At 35.0% G+C, this 24,935-nt stretch overlaps 2 protein-coding genes across 2 annotated transcripts in view; both read right to left on the bottom strand.

The window, feature by feature from the left end:
• The window catches only part of LOC144433387 (ralBP1-associated Eps domain-containing protein 1-like), a 67,415-nt gene extending 56,126 nt beyond the window's left edge, over window positions 1-11,289 (bottom strand). The window contains exon 1 of the mRNA XM_078121690.1: window positions 10,984-11,289. Within this exon, the coding sequence (XP_077977816.1) occupies window positions 10,984-11,133 (150 nt within the window). The 5' untranslated portion in view covers window positions 11,134-11,289. The remainder of the gene's footprint in view (window positions 1-10,983) is intronic.
• Window positions 11,290-14,202: 2,913 nt separating this feature from the next.
• LOC144432548 (uncharacterized) overlaps window positions 14,203-24,935 on the bottom strand; it is a 39,916-nt gene continuing 29,183 nt past the window's right edge. Inside the window, exon 12 of the mRNA XM_078120785.1 lies at window positions 14,203-14,866. Coding sequence (XP_077976911.1) covers window positions 14,628-14,866 — 239 coding nt within the window. The 3' untranslated portion in view covers window positions 14,203-14,627. The remainder of the gene's footprint in view (window positions 14,867-24,935) is intronic.

The following is a 24,935-nucleotide window of genomic DNA, read 5'->3' as shown; positions in this document are numbered from 1 at the left end:
TAATGTTGTTGCGTATTACTGGACATGTGTGTATGTTAGAGTGACTTGACCCATATCAATAATCTAAATAGATTTATTCTCTACAAAAGACAAGATTATAGGTTTCTGTGAGGTTGTATCAAATGGAGATGATCAACAATAACTTAAAATGGAATGTGTTTGGGTACGTGTTGCCCAAATGGGTCAATTTTTCATGAAAAAATCACTAAACATGGGTCAATTTTTCATCTGAAATTCCATAAACATCATGGGATCAATAAGATGGGGAAATGTTTCCATGCTTTAGAAATACCTTCACAGCATCAGACTAAAGGTACATGTACAGGTACATAACTGGAGGATTTTTTCCTGAAAACTCATAGCAATGGATCTGTTTTGGGATTATACATTGTATATTGGTAGACGTTTTCACTTTGGCCATACCTCCCAAACCCGTAGTTAACAAACATTTTAAATACTACTTAAATTCAAAAAATATGCCAACAGTCCTTTTTTGATCATTACACCCGTGACCACCAGCACATACCTCTATGAAAACCATTATCTGTTATGCTTTCCCACCACTTCCCCTGGGGAGCATTATATAAATATAGAAATAGAAATAACTTTATTGTCAACAGTGTATATACGGAAAAATCAAGTTTCAGTCACTCAGGTCAAAAATTGACATATACAATAATCAGAGAACATAGATCACAACAAGACAGGCTAAAATTACAGAGACAGTGCAGTGCTGATCAACAGCAAGTTAAAATGGGAACTGGATAAGATAACAGCTATAAAGACAACGTTCGCAACATAAACATGAAATTAAAGTTCCCTGGCATATAAAATTGAAATTGCTGATGGAAGAAAAGAACGTTTATAAAAAATCCTGCTGTTTTTGGTCTGATATCGTTACAGGATTACAATGATACATTGTATTGTAATACGTGTATACATGTATGTTACATGGTATTATGATGGTAATCACAGTCTACACGGTGCCATCAGTTGTTGGCATCATCTAATGTTTGACCAGACACCATCTTCATCTCGTGTAAGACTGATCTCAATAGATCTGGAATGATTAGCCCAGACTCAATGTCTTCATCTTGTGTGATGCATACAGATCTCAGGATTATACACTGTACACTGACAGATTTGTACCTTCACATCTTTAATTAATCTTGATATACTGTAATCAATAACTGCTGACATGCATTTCCTGTAAACCAAGCAGTGACATCTTACAGCTGTCTTTGCACTACCTATGCAAACAAAGTACTCACAATTAAATCTATAATAATGTGACAGAAGTATCTCAAAGCTTAAAATTTGAACAGATTAATTACAGAATGATGTTGGCCATATTTATATTTTCTTCAAACAATCTACATATTGAGAAATTTGAAAGAGATAAAGAAGTGTTCTCTCAGACTCCGTTATTCATATCCTGTTTCTCTAGGTGTTAATTTATCATTATTTCAGCTCAAAACAAGTACAAAAATTATCTTTAAAGCTACATACTAACTAAATCTTAAATAAATATCTGTAAAGAGATGTGATCTCCCTGTTTTCAATATGTCCTCCAGACTTATTTATTGACCACTATATTGCGTCAATCAATCTGATCAGATACACATCAAAAGAAAGAAGATAATGTGTATCACAACACAGGATAAATTTATGAACAATCTACCAGTAACACTTTCCAAAAGTGTGCGTATTTAAACATAAGAATACAAAATTATGGTAATTACATATCATATATCAATAATAAAAATTCTATTCAATTATTTGCTAATCATATCTTCTAATTAACATAAAATCTAATCAATGTAAATCAGTCAACCTTTGCCAGTAATAATTAATTTACCTTCAAATCCTCTTAACATAATAGATAGAAACTGCATAAAACATGGTGGATACCATAATAATGACAAGTGAGTGAAGTTTCAATCTCACATCTTACAAGTTACAGTAATCTTTACCATCTTGAAGGACAGAGTGATATATATCGTAGTCACGATGCTATTGATTATTCAATATCATGGCACGTACAAGTATTTTGATGTATGTTTGTGAACACTTCCCTGATCTAAGTTCATCTTCAAATTTAATCCTATGATGTAAACAATTCAACCCATGCCAATACTAATTAATTCATCTTCAAATCTTCCTTGCATAAAACTGGGTGGAAACAACATAAACCTTAGTAGAGTCCATGAGTGAAATTTTAATCCAATCTTTTATACATCTTATAATAATCTAAATCATCTTGTAGGACAGAGAGATACATGTAGATATTGTAGTCCTAATTCTTATATGAATAGTAGTATAGGTAGCACACTAGTCTAGCTAAGGTATCTGGATATAAGGTAGCACACTAGTCTAGCTAAGGTATCTGTAGTATAGGTAGCACACTAGTCTAGCTAAGGTATCTGGATATAAGGTAGCACACTAGTCTAGCTAAGGTATCTGGATATAAGGTAGCACACTAGTCTAGCTAAGGTATCTGGATATAAGGTACCACACTAGTCTAGCTAAGGTATCTGGATATAAGGTACCACACTAGTCTAGCTAAGGTATCTGGATATAAGGTAGCACACTAGTCTAGCTAAGGTATCTGTAGTATAGGTACCACACTAGTCTAGCTAAGGTATCTGTAGTATAGGTACCACACTAGTCTAGCTAAGGTATCTGTAGTATAGGTACCACACTAGTCTAGCTAAGGTATCTGTAGTATAGGTAGCACACTAGTCTAGCTAAGGTATCTGGATATAAGGTAGCACACTAGTCTAGCTAAGGTATCTGTAGTATAGTACCACACTAGTCTAGCTAAGGTATCTGTAGTATAGGTACCACACTAGTCTAGCTAAGGTATCTGGATATAAGGTAGCACACTAGTCTAGCTAAGGTATCTGTAGTATAGGTACCACACTAGTCTAGCTAAGGTATCTGGATATAAAGGTAGCATATTCAGGACAACACTTCCTTGATCTCAGTTCATCTTGTCAGTCACATAATCTTGATAAATTCAGGGAAAGACTAATCTCTTTCTTTGCAGTGGCATTTAAACACATCTATTTAGGTTTTCCTTGTTTAGCACTGTGAGCATAACTGTGTACTGAAATTAGGCACTTATAATATTTAATAAATATTTCTGATTAATTGATATTCACAAACTCATAGCTATATGTTCATAAGTTCCACTAGAACTTGAGAAGTATAAATAGGTGCTGTGTGATTATAGGTCCATGCCATACATGTACGTAATAATTGTGAAGTGCTTTCAGCAACATGTGTGAAAGTCCCATATAAAACTCACATTATTATATCTACTGTCACTGTGTAAATCTCACTGAATTTCACAAATGCCAGGCTGTAGTCTGCTTGACTCAGAGGAAGGAATAATGCTATATACAATGTACATGCATAAATAGTACAATTAGTCGATTACACATTTACTGTATAGATATCTTGTCCGTTACATCAACTCAAGGGAACCTGTATGAATGGTGGGCTCAATTGAGCAGACAAGTACAATTTCAAAGCACATGTTTCAAAATTAGGTTACACAGTACAAATTCCCAGAAAGAAGGATATCACATGATTGCATACCCTACAGAACATTATCAGAAAACCTGTACTTTATTGAGAAGTTACTGATAATACATTGTATATCCATCTCATATATGTATTAATGTGTATTTTTTGTATTATTTTTTTGTTGTTGTTGCTGGAACTGTCAAAACACATCTTGCTATAATCCATTGTTGGATTCATTACATTGAACAGTTTGCATTAGTCTGTTCGTGGATGTGGTACAGACAGGAGAATCAAATTCTAATTTCAGAATGGTAGTTGGTAGTTGCCAACATCAGTAAACAGACTAAGTTTAAACCTGATCTCAGATGAGATAAAACTGAATGATATCATGGTACCTATCTATCTAGATGTGTTAATATCTATATAATCATGACTTTCTATCCTCCTACATATATGCTAACATTACAAGTGCTTGTATCAAGAGGTGTCAAGTTCCATCGTTTCAGTAGATGTGATCACTGAAGAATCTCGGCACTCATTTTTAGAACATACATGCACCTCTCACTATATTTGGTGTTCCTCTATTCCCAAACTATATCATGACTTGCAACTACAAGAAAAACCCAGAGACTTAGATACGTGTAATATCATTTTAACAGTAAACACATTTATTATATCACTTTACACAACATGAAAATTTGTTTACAAATAGAGGGTAGTCTGTAAATTACAATACATGTGTTGAGACACTTCATCAGATATCACATCAGAGATGCCTGATGAGAGCTGAATGACATGATATATCAGTATCTTACTAAAGTTACTGTCTATTTACAGCCTAGTAATAGAGAGCAGTGTCAAAATGCTTTAGTGTCTGTCTAGATGAAACCTTCCTGAAAACTATCAACATTGAGCACCTACAGATCTCCCCCCCCCCCTCCCCCATCCATCTTCTCAAGCCATTTTACTTGTAAGTACTTGAGATGCAATTGCATTTACTATCTTACACGTACCACACAAAAATTCAAAATGTAGTGATTGCTTGGAACACCGGAGGTGGGATGCCAACATGGAAATACAACTAGGGTTTGAAAGCCTTTCAAAATTAACAATCTTATCTATAGCTTTACCAGAGAAAGGAAACTACAGCATTACTTTGGCATATTGTTAATAGCAAATAGTGTAGCATAATGATGAAACATAAATTACATGTCTGGGTTTTGAGTGTGGCGTCAGCCTACAAAATAGAACTTAGCTAACATCAAAGCATTTGACCATTCCGACATCAGTCTAGAAGTGATTCAAATCACTGATACAGATTCTTTCTCATTTTGTGAGGTATTTGTGTGTTAGTTTCCTCAGGCCTTGCATTGCCATGGCATCAGTCTCTCTATAGATAATCAAAATGATCTGTATACTCCTTTCCATTGGGTGATTTACTGCCATCATGATTTTACTATCATGTGACACCAACACACACGATGATGGACTTGTACATATTATAGTATTTATAGTATACATGTACTCCACACAAACATCAGGCAAGACCAAAATTGAAATTTGTGGAATATCTGTCATTTGGGAGTCAATGGAGATACAGTAAAAAAACAACTCAAACAACTCAGCAATCTTTCTTTCTCAAATGTCATAGCTTAAACTTCCACTTTTTAATAAATTGATTTTTTTTTCAGCTTAATTCAAGACAGATACAGTATCAGTTCACCCTTAGAAAGCTAAGTTGTATATTCTACAATTTTGGTCATATTTAGTGGATTTCTAAAACTACTGACCAGCCATTTCTACTGAGAGCCTAGCACATAAAATGGGACTAAATACAAAAAATTAATAAATGTAAGACATTTAATACTTGTACTTGTAACGTAAAGTACATGAACAAAGAAACTTTTTGCACACAAGTATTTTGCAGCTTAGGAAAACTACCTGAGGCTAATACTAACAGGTAGCAGGTGTATTGTAGACAAAAAGGAAATTCGCTACAAATAGTAATGCATGACTGTGTCTGATACTTGCCCTGTATCACCTACATAGCAATTGCCATATCTACAGCCATAACTTATGATTAAGCTACTTTGCATGGCCTGAAGGCAATGCTGTAGATAACTTGCATGTAGTCAATGCTGCATTATGATGAATTATTGTTCTATAACACATTACTGTCATTTTCATTCTAATATCAAATTATCAATTAAGTTTCTCCAGGTACATGTAGCTGAAAAGACAGAGACCTAAAATTATGGGCTGCAATAGTCAAAATACTTTGAATATGTTGCACTAGTTTACTGGTCCTGTGAAAAGTAGGTCACTGATATTGAGGTCAATACATTCTGTAAGTCACATTTCAAGTATCCGTTGCTATGCATAAATTTATACAAATTTGGAATTTATATTGTTACAATGCTCATGACAAAACAGAAAACCTTTATACTCCACACAGTAATTATACTATATACGTCAAAAGTACAGATTTGTTCTTTGTCACTGTTATTCTGAAATGGACAATGCTCACTACTTATTTGAATTTAATTCAGCTTAACTCTTCTGTATGAGATGGTGCTTAGTAATGGTGGGCATTCATGTACAGTCTAGGTGAAAAGTCTGCAAATCAAATGAATATTATACTGCTATTGTAAATAATACCACACCTACAATACATGTATATTCAGCTATGTGTGCTATTCTAAGGTTTGAAAATAAATGGGAAATCTGGTAAACCTGGCACGGTTTCTCATACATTGCACCATAATTCTGATGGTGAACCCAGTATTTTAAAATACCTTGTGAACTTGGATAAAATGTACCTTCTACATGTGTATACCAGCAAGAAACACTGAATTGTGACATATGGGAAAACACAAAAGGAGCATCTGGATAAATTTACGACTTTAAAAATGTAGTCATCCAGATCTTTTTTAGGCAATAGTCCTGAGTTACCCTTGTAATATTTAACTATACTACAATAATGAAACGTTACACCAACATGCTAGCATGCATGTATAACAGCAAAAAGGTCAACCAAAGCATTAATAATTATCGTCATCAATACATGCATGGTTACACAATCACGACAAGACAATCCAAAATAGATGTGAACACACATCAATGTGCATGTACATCTGCAGTTGTAAATGTGACTCAAATACTTCTTGTACACGTTTCACATGGTGATTTTACAAAATACAGATAAATATCAGATTACAAATTGACTGAAATGGAATACACATCACATGCATACTACTATTGTCATATTATTGTAAAATGTACATCATTTCTACGGTCATAAAAATTGTTATGATAAAAAATGTAGATTTAGTATGTCTAATTCTGACAAGATGATTTGAGTTATTCATTGTCTATGATGTGAGCGGCAAGAAGCTAGTTTCATTTAAATTCTTGAATTTGTTAACATATACCGAACACTTTGGTGCCCTCTGCAATTTGATGTACACCACTGGTGCACAACAATTTCTTGTGACAGTTAAAATCCCCTATCCCTTACTATTTACTATAAACCCAGTTTATATCATTTAAACCATATAAAATTTTGAATTCTAAACATTTTGTATCTGTCTAGTGGGAAGACTGCTGAATACAGATCTTCATATTCATTGAAACTGTATTATATCATGACACCCTTCATCCTCCAAGTTTCTGTAGCCCTGCTCAACATGTGCAAAAATTCATATGAGGTTTACATGACATGTGCAGCCAGGGTATGATTTTGTAATATGTAATGGTCTGTACTCCTGCCAGATACAACTGTCTGGTAAGTAATGTTCTGTACTCCTGCCAGATACAACTGTCTAGTATGTAATGCTCTGTACTCCTGCCAGATACAACTGTCTGGTAAGTAATGTTCTGTACTCCTGCCAGATACAACTGTCTAGTATGTAATGCTCTGTACTCTTGCCAGATACAACTGTCTAGTATGTAATGTTCTGTACTCCTGCCAGATACAACTGTCTAGTATGTAATGCTCTGTACTCCTGCCAGATACAACTGTCTGGTAAGTAATGCTCTGTACTCCTGCCAGAGATACAACTGTCTAGTATGTAATGCTCTGTACTCCTGCCAGATATACAACTGTCTAGTATGTAATGCTCTGTACCCCTGCCAGAGATACAACTGTCTAGTATGTAATGCTCTGTACCCCTGCCAGAGATACAACTGTCTAGTATGTAATGCTCTGTACTCTTGCCAGATACAACTGTCTAGTATGTAATGTTCTGTACTCCTGCCAGATACAACTGTCTAGTATGTAATGCTCTGTACTCCTGCCAGATACAACTGTCTGGTAAGTAATGCTCTGTACTCCTGCCAGAGATACAACTGTCTAGTATGTAATGCTCTGTACTCCTGCCAGATATACAACTGTCTAGTATGTAATGCTCTGTACCCCTGCCAGAGATACAACTGTCTAGTATGTAATGCTCTGTACCCCTGCCAGAGATACAACTGTCTAGCATGTAATGCTCTGTACTCCTGCCAGATTCAACTGTCTAGTACCACATAATGCTTTGTATACTCTTACCACTGCTTATAAACATTCTTCAGAATGGGTTTACACTGACAATAACCAAATCCTGAATTCTCACTTTGGCAATAACAGAAAGGTGTATTTGACAAAAAAACATCTGGTGATTACAATATAATTCATAATTCTGTATAGATGACAATAGAGAAGTAACTACATTCAATTGTGTATTTTATAGCAATCCATCATGATTAGCATACTACCAGGTATGTAAACAAATGTTGCAATGCATTTATTAACTAAACTGTGTGTGGTCAGTACAGTTATTTAAAGTAGACATGTACATAATGTAATATGTACAGTTATATAAGTATAAATATTTAGTTTGTCAGATTACAAGTGTACATATGCTATTTAATATTTAATACAAAGGATTATAAGTGTGCAACATAGCACATTACGATTTGCACAATTTTTATAAATTTGTATTTGTTAGTAATTTAACACTGATATTTACAAACTTAGTTCTATGGATGACAATATATATCATTGCCATGCTGGAAATATTGTGAACTATGTATGAGTGAATGTACTGTATTATAATACTTGCTGATATAAATTGAGTTACAAGACTGAGAGTGCATCTTATGGCCAACAGGCAGAGTCAGTCATGCTACAATTCAAAGAATTGCAGTCAATTTTCCACAGCTGCATGAATGGCCTAACAATACCTAATACAGCAAAATGTCCCACTCTTGCTTTCATCTGGTCCATAAGTATGGCATTAGCCCAGAGACTTGGCTATCTGCCTTAGGATGTCACTTGCCAGTTGTCAGGCCAGATAGTCAAGGTCCATGGGCTACAAATGTAGGTAACTACACCTACATGTATATAAATATCTGTCTATTCCCTTAACAAATGAAATCATAAAAATTACTAAACAACAAGTTCAGGAACACTTTAATTAAAAACTATTTAAGTTCAGGAACACTTTATTAAAAACTATCTACTGAATGCATCCAGTTACATACTACGGTAATATGGCTGACTGCAGATAACATTGTCTAAGTCCACTACACATGCACAGGTCATTAGGATTACCATGGCTATCAAAACTGTGGTATATTTTACTGATTTCCCAGTTGGCAAACTGCAGAATTATTTCTTTAAATTTCACCTTCACTTTATGCTTTTGAAAAACAAAGAAAATCAAGCTTGCTCAAGTATGTAATGAAGATCCAACCTAGATCTATGAAATCAACTTACTGTGAAACTGAATACATATAGCACAATTCATGTGAATCAATGTGAAGTCAAACAACATTAAGATCAAATTAAACTCCATTGTTCAGGTAGAACAGTTAGAATAACATGTATGTACATGCAATACACCGTAAACCTTCAGATATCATTTCTCTTTGTTGTCAACGCTATAAACTTAATGTTACAAAGAAAATCTATATGCAATACTGGGTAGTATTTACATGTAAATGTACTTGGCAGTACCTGTGGGCCAAAGAAACTACAAAGTTAACGTTTTTTCATTAGGTGAAAATTATTCTTTAAAAAATCTAATTGTATCAGACTTTCCAAAGGTTCCCAGCAGCAGCAGCAGCAGCAACAACAACAACAACAACAACAACAACAACAACAACAACAACAACAACAACAACACTCTACTGAGTGAATGAAATTATCAGAACATATTAAATTTTTAGAATTCAAAACATTGAGATCCCGCTCTGTCAATGTCTTTGTCACTATCAGCATGCATTCCATCAAAATATACCAGTCTGTTGAACTGACTTCAAATTATTAGTCAGCATCACTTTCCATGAACTGTACTCGACTAGTATGTGTTGTGCAAATGTAACTACAATCTAATATAGATATAGACTGATAAACATATAATTGTTGACCCAAAATTGATGACCAGTTGAGGTCAATTGTCTCCTTTTACAAACTATACACTGACATGGGAAGTTTGAAAATGACATGACATCCTTATAACAATGTCAGTTGTTTGGTGAACTGGGAATGTTTTTGACACAATAACATCACCATTTGCTCAGCTCTTTCATGTTGGAGAGTGAAGAACAACCTCACTACTAAGAAGTATGCCAATAAAGAGTGAGTATGAGAGATTCATACTACCTAATTAGAACATGGTCTTCCTTGTTCATTAAAAGACAGGTTCTTGTTCTATTGTCTACTAATTAGAGAATCCTATTGTTATGTTTAAATAATGACAGGTGCACCCCTATCCCCAAACAAACTGGAAAGCATGCATGCAGGTACAGAAATCATATCCAATGATTTCATGCTGGTTATGTCTGTTACTGGTTCAGACAGGATGGTCTATTTCTGAAATTATCCTAGTTTCTGACACTCTACAAATAACGGTATCAAAGATTTCTAAACAAAACCAGGTATCTGATTTCCTCCTAAAATAGGATTTTTAAAAATGAAATAAGTGAGTTTCTCTGACTGACATGTTCTAAGATAGACAACATTAATAAATGTAGTCAGTGTAATAATAAATTTTATATGTGCCCACTAATTTAAATTTGCGAGCTGTGCTGTTTGAGGCAAGGACGAGTGGGTGTGGTGTTTCACAACTATCAATTTCATATCACCCATCATGGCATGTAACCCGTGTGGAAAGAACTGAATGAGGCGATGGGGTTTGTGTTAGCAAAGATGTATGTTGAAGTGCGTACATGTATATGCAGACCACTGTAGAAGGCTTGAATTGGATTAAATCACCGATGAATGGAGGTCATATTCGAACACTGCATGAACTGGGATAGTGATGATGGGGGCGGGCTCGCTGGTATATGGTGTGACTTGTTTACCATCTATCCATCGGGTCACGTTTACAAATATTAGGCCACATTTTCTGAACCCTTCACTTACAATGATTTTGCCACTTATAGACACTGCGCAATTTTGTGACTTACCTGTTGGAGAGTTTCCCTTGCAAGCTGCGAAGTCATGAATAAGTCAAAAGCACGAGCTGGCACAACTTTGCCAGTGTTCTCAACATCACACGAGCTAAACCACTCGGAAAAGAGTTGTTGTTCAGCTGGGCTCAGAATTAGACCTTCCATGATGTATACGACAGAAAAAAAAAGTATCAATGAGTACAAACTTTCAATTCACGAGTTTAAACGCTATATCTGGCATGATAGAGCACAAAAAGTCTTGTTCGGCTTAACAATTTCATCAATCCCTCGGAAAACGTTACTCTCGTACGAAGTACATGATCGCCGCCATCTTGAATCTAATATGACGTCATTGGCCGAGATCCCGGATATAAAAATATTTCTCCTTGCATATCGTACCATGTACAATCGTGATAAAATTGCGCATCTCTTCGTACGTATTTTCGTTAACTTTTCTCGTCTCTCTTAAATTTTTCATGTTGTTTTTAATTTTTTTACGAAAGGAACAAAGGGTTGCATATTATGCGAGTCGATATGCGCAAACTTTCTGACAAGTGACGTGTTTTCGCATGTTACATATGTTACGAACAATAATTTAATTTGTTGTTTTGTTACAATTTGTACACAAACAAATAAACAAACATGAAGTAAACATACATACATACATACATACATACATACATACATACATACATACATACATACATACATACATACATACATACATACGAGCTTAGTTGCCAAAGGTGGACCCTAAATGTCACACCCCTATAAACCCCCCTTGGTGGAACCATGATTTCCGAGGGAGATAGAAACAAACAAATATGGAAAACATCATGAAGACAAGCTAATAAATATTTCTGTCACAATGGATTCCTTGAAATGTTATTGCTTCTACTTTTCGTTATTTCCATTATATTGTGGAACCTTATACGTATAGAGATGTGTATAGTGAACCCTTGTGTATGCAACTCGCAGAGATGATCATGGTGAATCATGGTGTATGCCACTCGTTTACAGATGACAATTGTGAAACTTTGTGTATGCAAACTTGCAAGGCATTGAGCATGGTGAACCATTACGTTCTGTCACTAAACCACAGCCATGTATGCACATTGCTAACTGATGACATTGTTTTTAGCAAACTTATAAACAGCTTATGAGATGTTTTAGGCCAGGTTAACATCAATGACAGGGTGTCCAAGGTGAAAAGTCAAAACGTGAAAGCTTGTGTATGTAACTCCCTAGAGATATATGAATGGTGCACCCTAGTGTATGTGAAGCTCTACAGAGATGAGATGGTGAGCCCTTGTCTATGTATACAACTCTTTATATATATATATGTGAATGGTGCACCCTTGTGTATGTAAAACTCTACAGAGATGAGATGGTGAGCCCTTGTGTGTGTATATAACTCTCTATAGATATATGAATGGTGCACCCTAGTGTATGTAAAACTCTACAGAGATCACATGGTGTGCCCTTGTGTATTCAAACTTATATATATGTATATAGAATAGAATTGAATAGAATAGAATAGAATATAACATAACTTTATTGTCGATTTGGAAATTTTTCTTCCGCTTCACCAAAAAATAAAATAAAAGGCACATTACATTTACAAACACACACTAAAAATAATTACAGTATTAAACACAAACACAGAATTAGAAACAGTAAAAATATATATCTTCAATGTAGTTCTTTGAAAATGACAGGTTTGAATTCAGTATGATTATTGCACTTGGAATAAATGATTTTTTAAAAATGTTCTTGCGAGTTAAAGGTACTCTGTATCGTCTTCCTGAGGGCAACAATTCAAACTGTAAGTATAAAGGATGTGAGGTATCATTAACAATTGCTTGGGCTTTCCTGCGGACGGAGAGTTTGTAGAGGTCATGGAGCTGACTCTGCTTCTTACCAATTATTTTCCGGGCCAAATGTACAACTCATGTCAGTTTAGTTCTATTTTTAACATTCAAGATGCCATACCACACTTTCTATAAGGCTCTTGTATACCTTTTCAAGAACATTTTGATATATATATATATATATATATATATATATATATATATATATATATATATATATATATATATATATATATATATATACAAATACATATATGTGTGTATGTATTTAACTCTTTATAGATATGTGAATGGTGTGCCCTTGTGTATGTAAAACTCTACAGAGATGACATGGTGTGCCCTAGTGTATGTAAAACTCTACAGAGATGACATGGTGTGCCCTTATGTATGTAAAACTCTACAGAGATGACATGGTGTGCCCTTGTGTATGTAAAACTCTACGGAGATGACATGGTGTGCCCTTGTGTATGTAAAACTCTACAGAGATGACATGGTGTGCCCTTGTGTATGTAAAACTCTACAGAGATGACATGGTGTGCCCTTGTGTATGTAAAACTCTACAGAGATGACATGGTGTGCCCTTGTGTATGTAAAACTCTACAGAGATGACATGGTGTGCCCTTGTGTATGTAAAACTCTACAGAGATGACATGGTGTGCCATTGTGTATGTAAAACTCTACAGAGATGACATGGTGTGCCCTTGTGTATGTAAAACTCTACAGAGATGACATGGTGTGCCCTTGTGTATGTAAAACTCTACAGAGATGACATGGTGTGCCCTTGTGTATGTAACTATATAATGCCATATAGATATGTGAATGGTGCACCCTAGTGTATGTAAGCCCTTCAGAGATGAGATGGTGAGCCCTTGTGTATACAAACTTATATATATGTACACACATATATATGTGAATGGTATAATAGATATTCACATATCTATAAAGAGTTGTATACACACACAAAGGCTCACCATCTCATCTCTGTATGGTTTTACATACACTAGGTTGTACCATTCACATATCTATAAAGAGTTATATACATACAATTATGTATAGTGTTCCGGGAAGGGATTTATTGTTTATTTGCATTAAATTGGTAATGTCAGGTCTAATTAACCAATAATACATTATGCAAATGATGACACAGTCTTGTACAGTGGGACATGTTCACACGCACACACATAATACTTACAAATTATATAAATATGTGTATATTCAATAATTCAAACCTGGTTTTTGAAAAAACTATGATTTATATTACCTGACATTTCAACTCATTCACTATAATTGCAATATGCAATATTACACACACATCCAATCAATGAGTACCAAAGACACTCTTTCTTGGTTAATGCCACTCTGAATTGTAACGTTTTTTATTGATCATAAACCCACAAACTGAACACTAAATGTGACAACAGTAATGTAAGAAAGGTGTAATAAATAACTTTCAGTCAACATCACATAAAAGTATCTGAGTATACCAATACTATAGCACACTGAAGACCAAAACAAAAATATGATCCAATGCAAGTGAAATCATGATTCAAACAAAAACATATACAGTACTAAAATGTCACTCACAAGAAGACTGTAGTCAAAACCTAGACATGTTGTAAAATATCACACACTAGAAGACTGTAGTCTCCAGCTAGACATTATACTACTTGTCATATGAGTTAATTAATAGGAATTAATAGGACTCCATGAAAGTGAATGGTCAGTATTTTAGCAAAACTAGTAGTAACAGCCCAGTTTCGGAATATCCAAGGTACAAAACTGGAAAATTCAGTGGTATTGAGTTTCTTCATTTTTGACCAGCCAATTTCGAACATGGTCTTTAATAATGCGCCATGAGCGCCCACTAAGAGAGGGTTCAAGTTCAATTGCTCGCAAGCACTCATCTTTCAACGGTACTCTTCTTTCTGCATAATTTTTCTCCAAAGATCTATGTATAGCATCTTCTTCTTCAGGGGTCCACTTTCTGTTTTGTTTAGGTTTTCTAATGTTGAATTGTCTAGTAGCAACTGAAAATAGAAGAGAAACATATCATAAAAAGGACAGATGGACCAACCAGTATGCAAAACAATTAAAGATCCTTACTTCTGAAAACAAAATCTTGATAATTAGGGGGGAGGGAGATTCAATATCTTCTACCGGTACTTTTAGCAGAATTTCCTTCAAGTAGCAAGAAAACAGGCCACTGTGAATGGCTTCTTTTTATAATAACTTCATTGTTATGACATTAATATGCCTCCAAAAAGACACTACGAAATACATTTTGAGTGTAATGACTCTGTCAATTTATGTACCAAAAATGACCGGAACTCACCAAGGACATTGACATGTATAGGTGAATTGTTATTGGTTTAAATTACCTTTCCAGGATAGGTACAAAAACAAGGGAAGGTCTAATTGATGGAAACAAGTTTAAACTGAGTGTAAATATACCCACCCATATAGTGTAAATTCTGCAGTCTAGTTCATAAAAATTTGGGATCAACTCAGAATGACAGCTGAGGAAGATTGTGCAATTACCTCCAAATTCTTGATTAAGGCTATGTTTTTTTAACAAAATTCAGATTTTATAGTTCTTTCCGATTGTCATTGTGAGTTGCTCCCTATGAAAAGCAGAATTTATATTTAGTGTAGATAGCAGGCACTCAGCTACTTATGAGGTCTGTCCCAAACAAGTACAGTACATTTGTACATAACATGTATCAGGGTTTTAAAAACATTGTCAAAAACAGTATAGGCATGAATTCCTAATTTTAATATAACACAGTGCTAGCAACAATGAATAAATGCACAAAATATACATTTTTCATCAAAAGTCAAATTTTTGGCCTTACATTCAAACGACTTCACATTATCACTTATACTCTACAAACATTTATCTACCCAAAGTTATACACCAATCGTTATTAAAATCTGTAGACAGACATAGTGCTTGGATGGCCAATGTTCTGTTATGAAGTATATAATTTTACAAATTTTGTTCAATTTATGACCACACACACAACCTTTCAGAGAGATGCAGTTGTATCGGTACACAATAACTGAACTGTGTAAAATTTACAGCAAAATGACAACCATATGGCCAGAATTTAATATTAACTCTGTGGAAATAGCTGTACTTACTTACTTACTTACTTCCTTGCTGACTGCAAGTTTGACATGTAAAATAGTCAATCAGTATAAACTTTTATCTTTAAATACAGCACATAAACCCAAACAATGCATGTAATCAAAGGTATATTTTTTGCACTTGGAACTACTCTTTCTGTAACTATCATAAGATATAAAGTGATGGGAAATATATCAGGGGAAAACAATGGTCTAATTGAAGGCTCACCTATCAACATGTTAAGATACCTTTTTGTTTCATCTGGTAACAATTAAATTTAAAGTCATCAAGTGAGAATGGTTTAGATGTAAAATTTTGTAAAATACAGTTGAAAACAAAAATAGTGAAAAAAATTAGAAGAAAAATAATGATAAAAGAAGCAAAGTCAGGAAATTCAACACAACAAAAATGATTATACAGAGACACCAAGGGTTTTCCTCCTCTAGCTGCCTTCCTTGATGATGCCTGTTGTAAATATAACCACCTAAAAAAACATAAAACATTTTCTTAATATTGAATGACTATTATATCAATAAAAAGCCATTGGTTTTGGCTGTATCTATAGCTGACATCACATTAGACATGAATTCAATCACATTTGAAGGTCCTTCGTGCATTGATAGCATTAGACACCACGTACACTAGAAACGTTTAAGTTTTGATCCTTTTGCTCCTCAAAAAAGGAAGCAATATATATATCAAAGCCTTGATTGAATGTTTAACCCTTCCATTCCTAAAGAAATATGAAATAATACGAAAACTTGATTTTCATGAACATTTTGGGAAATTTAAGAATATTACTTCAGTAGGAAGTAATATATCTTGAATTTTGATCCAATATAAAGTTGATACATGTCTGAAAATTACAGAGAAACAAGAATTTTTGTTCAAAAAGTTTGGCGGGAAAGTTTCTAGTCCTGAAGGGGTTAAACAGAACTAGAATTTCTACCAGTCAGTAAGGTAATGATAGAGAGGTGTCATGTTATTGTACAATTACTGTATTATCTATCAAGGTAGAATGAGCCTCGGAATATAAATATATAATCTTATGCCCAAACTTCAGTTCTAAAACCTATTGTCATTAGAATTATCCTCTCCTCATTAAACGTAATGAAAACCAGATTTAAACTGAATGCCTTCCGTAAGGGAATCACTAATTACGCAAATTACCCATTGAAACTGTATGAAAAAATATTGTAATGAACTTTTTTGGACACAGCCCAAGTATCGACAATAATTATGTGAATTGTTCACTTGCTCTTTAGGTGGAATCAACAGCTTTTATAGTACATGTCACATGATGTGCACTCTGTTACGTTTAACGTATGTACTAATTTATTGTATGCAGTCTAAAGTTATAGCCTAATTACCAAGACTCATTAATTATAAAAATTATTTATTAACATGAATAGGTACATCAACAAACTTTATAGGACACAGACAATTTGTTATGGTTAATGTATTCATGAACGAATGGTATTGGAATTGAAGTATGCAGTCTTAAGATATAGCCTAATTACTGAAAGTCATTAATTATGCAAATTATTCATTAACACTAATATATCTCAAAATATAAATTTTTGACAAAAAACACAAATTTTAGGCGAACAATCTGTAACCTCAATTGGTGAAATCATTTCTGAATTCCACAAACTTTAATCTGTCAAGTGACACTATGGCATTTTCCTAGATTTTTCATATTTAAACTGCCCAATTTGCATATAAATGAACACACCAACTTTATTTGCATAGAATAAACTTACTAAGTAGTACCTAAGTATCGATATCAAAAGCCGAATGCAATATTTCCAAAATTATATTTTTTTAAAAACACCCCATTTATAATTTGCACAACTGTTTTCTCAGTGTGATGGATATACTACCAATTATAGCAAGAAACATCAGGGCTCAATTTTTCATTATTTTGATAGCAAAATGGGCTACTCTAATCTAAATTATCATGGTATGAATGTATCTAACAGACCGGACTATCACTTGCTTCATTTGGTAGCCCAAAGAAAATTATTTGTAGTTTGTGGACACAGGAATATATGTACCCAGTAGCCCCAGTACATTGGACTACCACTTGCATCATTTGGTAGCCCAAAGAGAAACATTTTGTAGTACTACACAGTGGTTGTATTTGTCAAAACTACCACACGCTACACAGTGGTTGTATTGTTCAAAACTACCACATACTGCACAGTGGTTGTATTTGTCAAAACTACCACACACTACACAGTGGTTGTATTGTTCAAAACTACCACACACTACACAGTGGTTGTATTTGTCAAAACTACCACACACTACACAGTGGTTGTATTTGTCAAAACTACCACACACTACACAGTGGTTGTATTTGTCAAAACTACCACACACTACACAGTGGTTGTATTTGTCAAAACTATCACACACTACACAGTGGTTGTATTTGTTAAAACTATCACACACTACACAGTGGTTGTATTGTTCAAAACTACCACATACTACACAGTGGTTGTATTTGTTAAAACTACCACACACTACACAGTGGTTGTATTTGTCAAAACTACCACACACTACACAGTGGTTGTATTTGTCAAAACTACCACACACTACACAGTGGTTGTATTTGTTAAAACTATCACACACTACACAGTGGTTGTATTTGTCAAAACTACCACACACTACACAGTGGTTGTATTGTTCAAAACTACCACATACTACACAGTGGTTGTATTGTTCAAAACTATCACACACTACACAGTGGTTGTATTTGTTAAAACTATCACACACTACACAGTGGTTGTATTTGTTAAAACTATCATACACTACACAGTGGTTGTATTTGTTAAAACTACCACACACTACACAGTGGTTGTATTTGTCAAAACTATCACACACTACACAGTGGTTGTATTTGTTAAAACTATCACACACTACACAGTGGTTGTATTTGTTAAAACTATCACACACTACACAGTGGTTGTATTTGTTAAAACTACCACACACTACACAGTGGTTGTATTTGTCAAAACTATCACACACTACACAGTGGTTGTATTTGTTAAAACTACCACACACTACACAGTGGTTGTATTTGTTAAAACTATCACACACTACACAGTGGTTGTATTTGTTAAAACTACCACACACTACACAGTGGTTGTATTTGTTAAAACTACCACACACTACACAGTGGTTGTATTTGTCAAAACTATCACACACTACACAGTGGTTGTATTTGTTAAAACTATCACACACTACACAGTGGTTGTATTTGTTAAAACTACCACACACTACACAGTGGTTGTATTTGTCAAAACTATCACACACTACACAGTGGTTGTATTTGTTAAAACTATCACACACTACACAGTGGTTGTATTTGTCAAAACTATCATACACTACACAGTGGTTGTATTTGTCAAAACTACCACACACTACACAGTGGTTATATTTGTCAAAACTACCACACACTACACAGTGGTTATATTTGTCAAAACTATCACACACTACACAGTGGTTGTATTTGTCAAAACTATCACACACTACACAGTGGTTATATTTGTCAAAACTATCACACACTACACAGTGGTTGTATTTGTCAAAACTACCACACACTACACAGTGGTTATATTGTTCAAAACTACCACACACTACACAGTGGTTGTATTTGTCAAAACTATCACACACTACACAGTGGTTGTATTTGTTAAAACTACCACACACTACACAGTGGTTGTATTTGTTAAAACTATCACACACTACACAGTGGTTGTATTTGTTAAAACTACCACACACTACACAGTGGTTGTATTTGTTAAAACTACCACACACTACACAGTGGTTGTATTTGTCAAAACTATCACACACTACACAGTGGTTGTATTTGTTAAAACTATCACACACTACACAGTGGTTGTATTTGTTAAAACTACCACACACTACACAGTGGTTGTATTTGTCAAAACTATCACACACTACACAGTGGTTGTATTTGTTAAAACTATCACACACTACACAGTGGTTGTATTTGTCAAAACTATCACACACTACACAGTGGTTGTATTTGTTAAAACTATCACACACTACACAGTGGTTGTATTTGTTAAAACTATCACACACTACACAGTGGTTGTATTTGTTAAAACTACCACACACTACACAGTGGTTGTATTTGTCAAAACTATCACACACTACACAGTGGTTGTATTTGTTAAAACTACCACACACTACACAGTGGTTGTATTTGTTAAAACTATCACACACTACACAGTGGTTGTATTTGTTAAAACTACCACACACACTACACAGTGGTTGTATTTGTTAAAACTACCACACACTACACAGTGGTTGTATTTGTCAAAACTATCACACACTACACAGTGGTTGTATTTGTTAAAACTATCACACACTACACAGTGGTTGTATTTGTTAAAACTACCACACACTACACAGTGGTTGTATTTGTCAAAACTATCACACACTACACAGTGGTTGTATTTGTTAAAACTATCACACACTACACAGTGGTTGTATTTGTCAAAACTATCATACACTACACAGTGGTTGTATTTGTCAAAACTACCACACACTACACAGTGGTTATATTTGTCAAAACTACCACACACTACACAGTGGTTATATTTGTCAAAACTATCACACACTACACAGTGGTTGTATTTGTCAAAACTATCACACACTACACAGTGGTTATATTTGTCAAAACTATCACACACTACACAGTGGTTGTATTTGTCAAAACTACCACACACTACACAGTGGTTATATTGTTCAAAACTACCACACACTACACAGTGGTTGTATTTGTCAAAACTATCACACACTACACAGTGGTTGTATTTGTTAAAACTACCACACACTACACAGTGGTTGTATTTGTTAAAACTATCACACACTACACAGTGGTTGTATTTGTTAAAACTACCACACACTACACAGTGGTTGTATTTGTTAAAACTACCACACACTACACAGTGGTTGTATTTGTCAAAACTATCACACACTACACAGTGGTTGTATTTGTTAAAACTATCAAACACTACACAGTGGTTGTATTTGTTAAAACTACCACACACTACACAGTGGTTGTATTTGTCAAAACTATCACACACTACACAGTGGTTGTATTTGTTAAAACTATCACACACTACACAGTGGTTGTATTTGTCAAAACTATCATACACTACACAGTGGTTGTATTTGTCAAAACTACCACACACTACACAGTGGTTATATTTGTCAAAACTACCACACACTACACAGTGGTTATATTTGTCAAAACTATCACACACTACACAGTGGTTGTATTTGTCAAAACTATCACACACTACACAGTGGTTATATTTGTCAAAACTACCACACACTACACAGTGGTTGTATTTGTCAAAACTACCACACACTACACAGTGGTTATATTGTTCAAAACTACCACACACTACACAGTGGTTGTATTTGTCAAAACTATCACACACTACACAGTGGTTGTATTTGTTAAAACTACCACACACTACACAGTGGTTGTATTTGTTAAAACTATCATACACTACACAGTGGTTGTATTTGTTAAAACTATCACACACTACACAGTGGTTGTATTTGTCAAAACTATCACACACTACACAGTGGTTGTATTTGTCAAAACTATCACACACTACACAGTGGTTGCATGTATTTGTCAAAACTATCACACACTACACAGTGGTTGTATTTGTTAAAACTACCACACACTACACAGTGGTTGTATTTGTCAAAACTACCACACACTACACAGTGGTTGTATTTGTCAAAACTACCACACACTACACAGTGGTTGTATTTGTCAAAACTATCACACTACACAGTGGTTGTATTTGTCAAAACTATCACACACTACACAGTGGTTGCATGTATTTGTCAAAACGATCACACACTACACAGTGGTTGTATTTGTTAAAACTACCACACACTACACAGTGGTTGTATTTGTTAAAACTACCACACACTACACAGTGGTTGTATTTGTCAAAACTACCACACACTACACAGTGGTTGTATTTGTCAAAACTATCACACACTACACAGTGGTTGTATTTGTCAAAACTATCACACACTACACAGTGGTTGTATTTGTCAAAACTACCACACACTACACAGTGGTTGTATTTGTCAAAACTATCACACACTACACAGTGGTTTTATTTGTTAAAACTACCACACACTACACAGTGGTTGTATTTGTCAAAACTACCACACACTACACAGTGGTTGTATTTGTTAAAACTACCACACACTACACAGTGGTTGTATTTGTCAAAACTACCACACACTACACAGTGGCTGTATTTGTCAAAACTACCACACACTACACAGTGGTTGTATTTGTCAAAACTATCACACACTACACAGTGGTTGTATTTGTCAAAACTACCACACGCTACACAGTGGTTGTATTTGTCAAAACTACCACACACTACACAGTGGTTGTATTTGTCAAAACTACCACACGCTACACCGGTTGTATTTGTTAAAACTACCACACACTACACAGTGGTTGTATTTGTCAAAACTACCACACACTACACAGTGGTTGTATTTGTCAAAACTACCACACGCTACACAGTGGTTATATTTGTCAAAACTACCACATGCTACACCGGTTGTATTTGTTAAAACTACCACACACTACACAGTGGTTGTATTTGTCAAAACTACCACATACTACACAGTGGTTGTATTGTTCAAAACTACCACACACTACACAGTGGTTGTATTTGTCAAAACTATCACACACTACACAGTGGTTGTATTTGTCAAAACTACCACACGCTACACCGGTTGTATTTGTTAAAACTACCATACACTACACAATGGTTGTATTTGTCAAAACTATCACACACTACACAGTGGCTTTATTTGTCAAAACTATCACACACTACACAGTGGTTGTATTTGTTAAAACTATCATACACTACACAGTGGTTGTATTTGTCAAAACTACCACACACTACACAGTGGTTGTATTTGTCAAAACTATCACACGCTACACAGTGGTTGTATTTGTCAAAACTACCACACGCTACACAGTGGCTTTATTTGTCAAAACTACCACACACTACACAGTGGTTGTATTTGTCAAAACTACCACACACTACACAGTGGTTGTATTTGTCAAAACTACCACACGGTACACAGTGGTTGTATTTGTCAAAACTATCACACACTACACAGTGGCTTTGTCAAAACTACCACACACTACACAGTGGTTGTATTTGTTAAAACTACCACACACTACACAGTGGTTGTATTTGTCAAAACTACCACACGCTACACAGTGGTTGTATTTGTCAAAACTACCACACACTACACAGTGGTTGTATTTGTCAAAACTACCACACACTACACCGGTTTTATTTGTTAAAACTACCACACACTACACAGTGGTTGTATATGTCAAAACTACCACACGCTACACAGTGGTTGTATTTGTTAAAACTACCACATGCTACACCGGTTGTATTTGTTAAAACTACCACACACTACACAGTGGTTGTATTTGTCAAAACTATCACACGCTAGACAGTGGTTGCATTTGTCAAAACTACCACACACTACACAGTGGTTGTATTTGTCAAAACTAACGCACGCTACACCGGTTGTATTTGTTAAAACTACCACACACTACACAGTGGTTGTATTTGTCAAAACTACCACACACTACACAGTGGTTGTATTTGTCAAAACTACCACACACTACACAGTGGTTGTATTTGTCAAAACTACCACACGCTACACAGTGGTTGTATTTGTCAAAACTACCACACGCTACACCGGTTGTATTTGTTAAAACTACCACACACTACACAGTGGTTGTATTTGTCAAAACTACCACACACTACACAGTGGTTGTATTTGTCAAAACTACCACACGCTACACAGTGGTTATATTTGTCAAAACTACCACATGCTACACCGGTTGTATTTGTTAAAACTACCACACACTACACAGTGGTTGTATTTGTCAAAACTACCACATACTACACAGTGGTTGTATTGTTCAAAACTACCACACACTACACAGTGGTTGTATTTGTCAAAACTATCACACACTACACAGTGGTTGTATTTGTCAAAACTACCACACGCTACACCGGTTGTATTTGTTAAAACTACCATACACTACACAATGGTTGTATTTGTCAAAACTATCACACACTACACAGTGGCTTTATTTGTCAAAACTATCACACACTACACAGTGGTTGTATTTGTTAAAACTATCATACACTACACAGTGGTTGTATTTGTCAAAACTACCACACACTACACAGTGGTTGTATTTGTCAAAACTATCACACGCTACACAGTGGTTGTATTTGTCAAAACTACCACACGCTACACAGTGGCTTTATTTGTCAAAACTACCACACACTACACAGTGGTTGTATTTGTCAAAACTACCACACACTACACAGTGGTTGTATTTGTCAAAACTACCACACGGTACACAGTGGTTGTATTTGTCAAAACTATCACACACTACACAGTGGCTTTGTCAAAACTACCACACACTACACAGTGGTTGTATTTGTTAAAACTACCACACACTACACAGTGGTTGTATATGTCAAAACTACCACACGCTACACAGTGGTTGTATTTGTTAAAACTACCACATGCTACACCGGTTGTATTTGTTAAAACTACCACACACTACACAGTGGTTGTATTTGTCAAAACTATCACACGCTAGACAGTGGTTGCATTTGTCAAAACTACCACACACTACACAGTGGTTGTATTTGTCAAAACTAACGCACGCTACACCGGTTGTATTTGTTAAAACTACCACACACTACACAGTGGTTGTATTTGTCAAAACTATCACACACTACACAGTGGTTGTATTTGTCAAAACTACCACACGCTACACCGGTTGTATTTGTTAAAACTACCATACACTACACAATGGTTGTATTTGTCAAAAC

The sequence above is a fragment of the Glandiceps talaboti genome, chromosome 3, assembly GCF_964340395.1.
Source record: "Glandiceps talaboti chromosome 3, keGlaTala1.1, whole genome shotgun sequence".
NCBI classification, from domain to species: Eukaryota; Metazoa; Hemichordata; class Enteropneusta; family Spengelidae; genus Glandiceps; species Glandiceps talaboti.
Note: the sequence above shows the minus strand (reverse complement) of the source record. Positions and strands in the feature narration are given on the sequence as shown.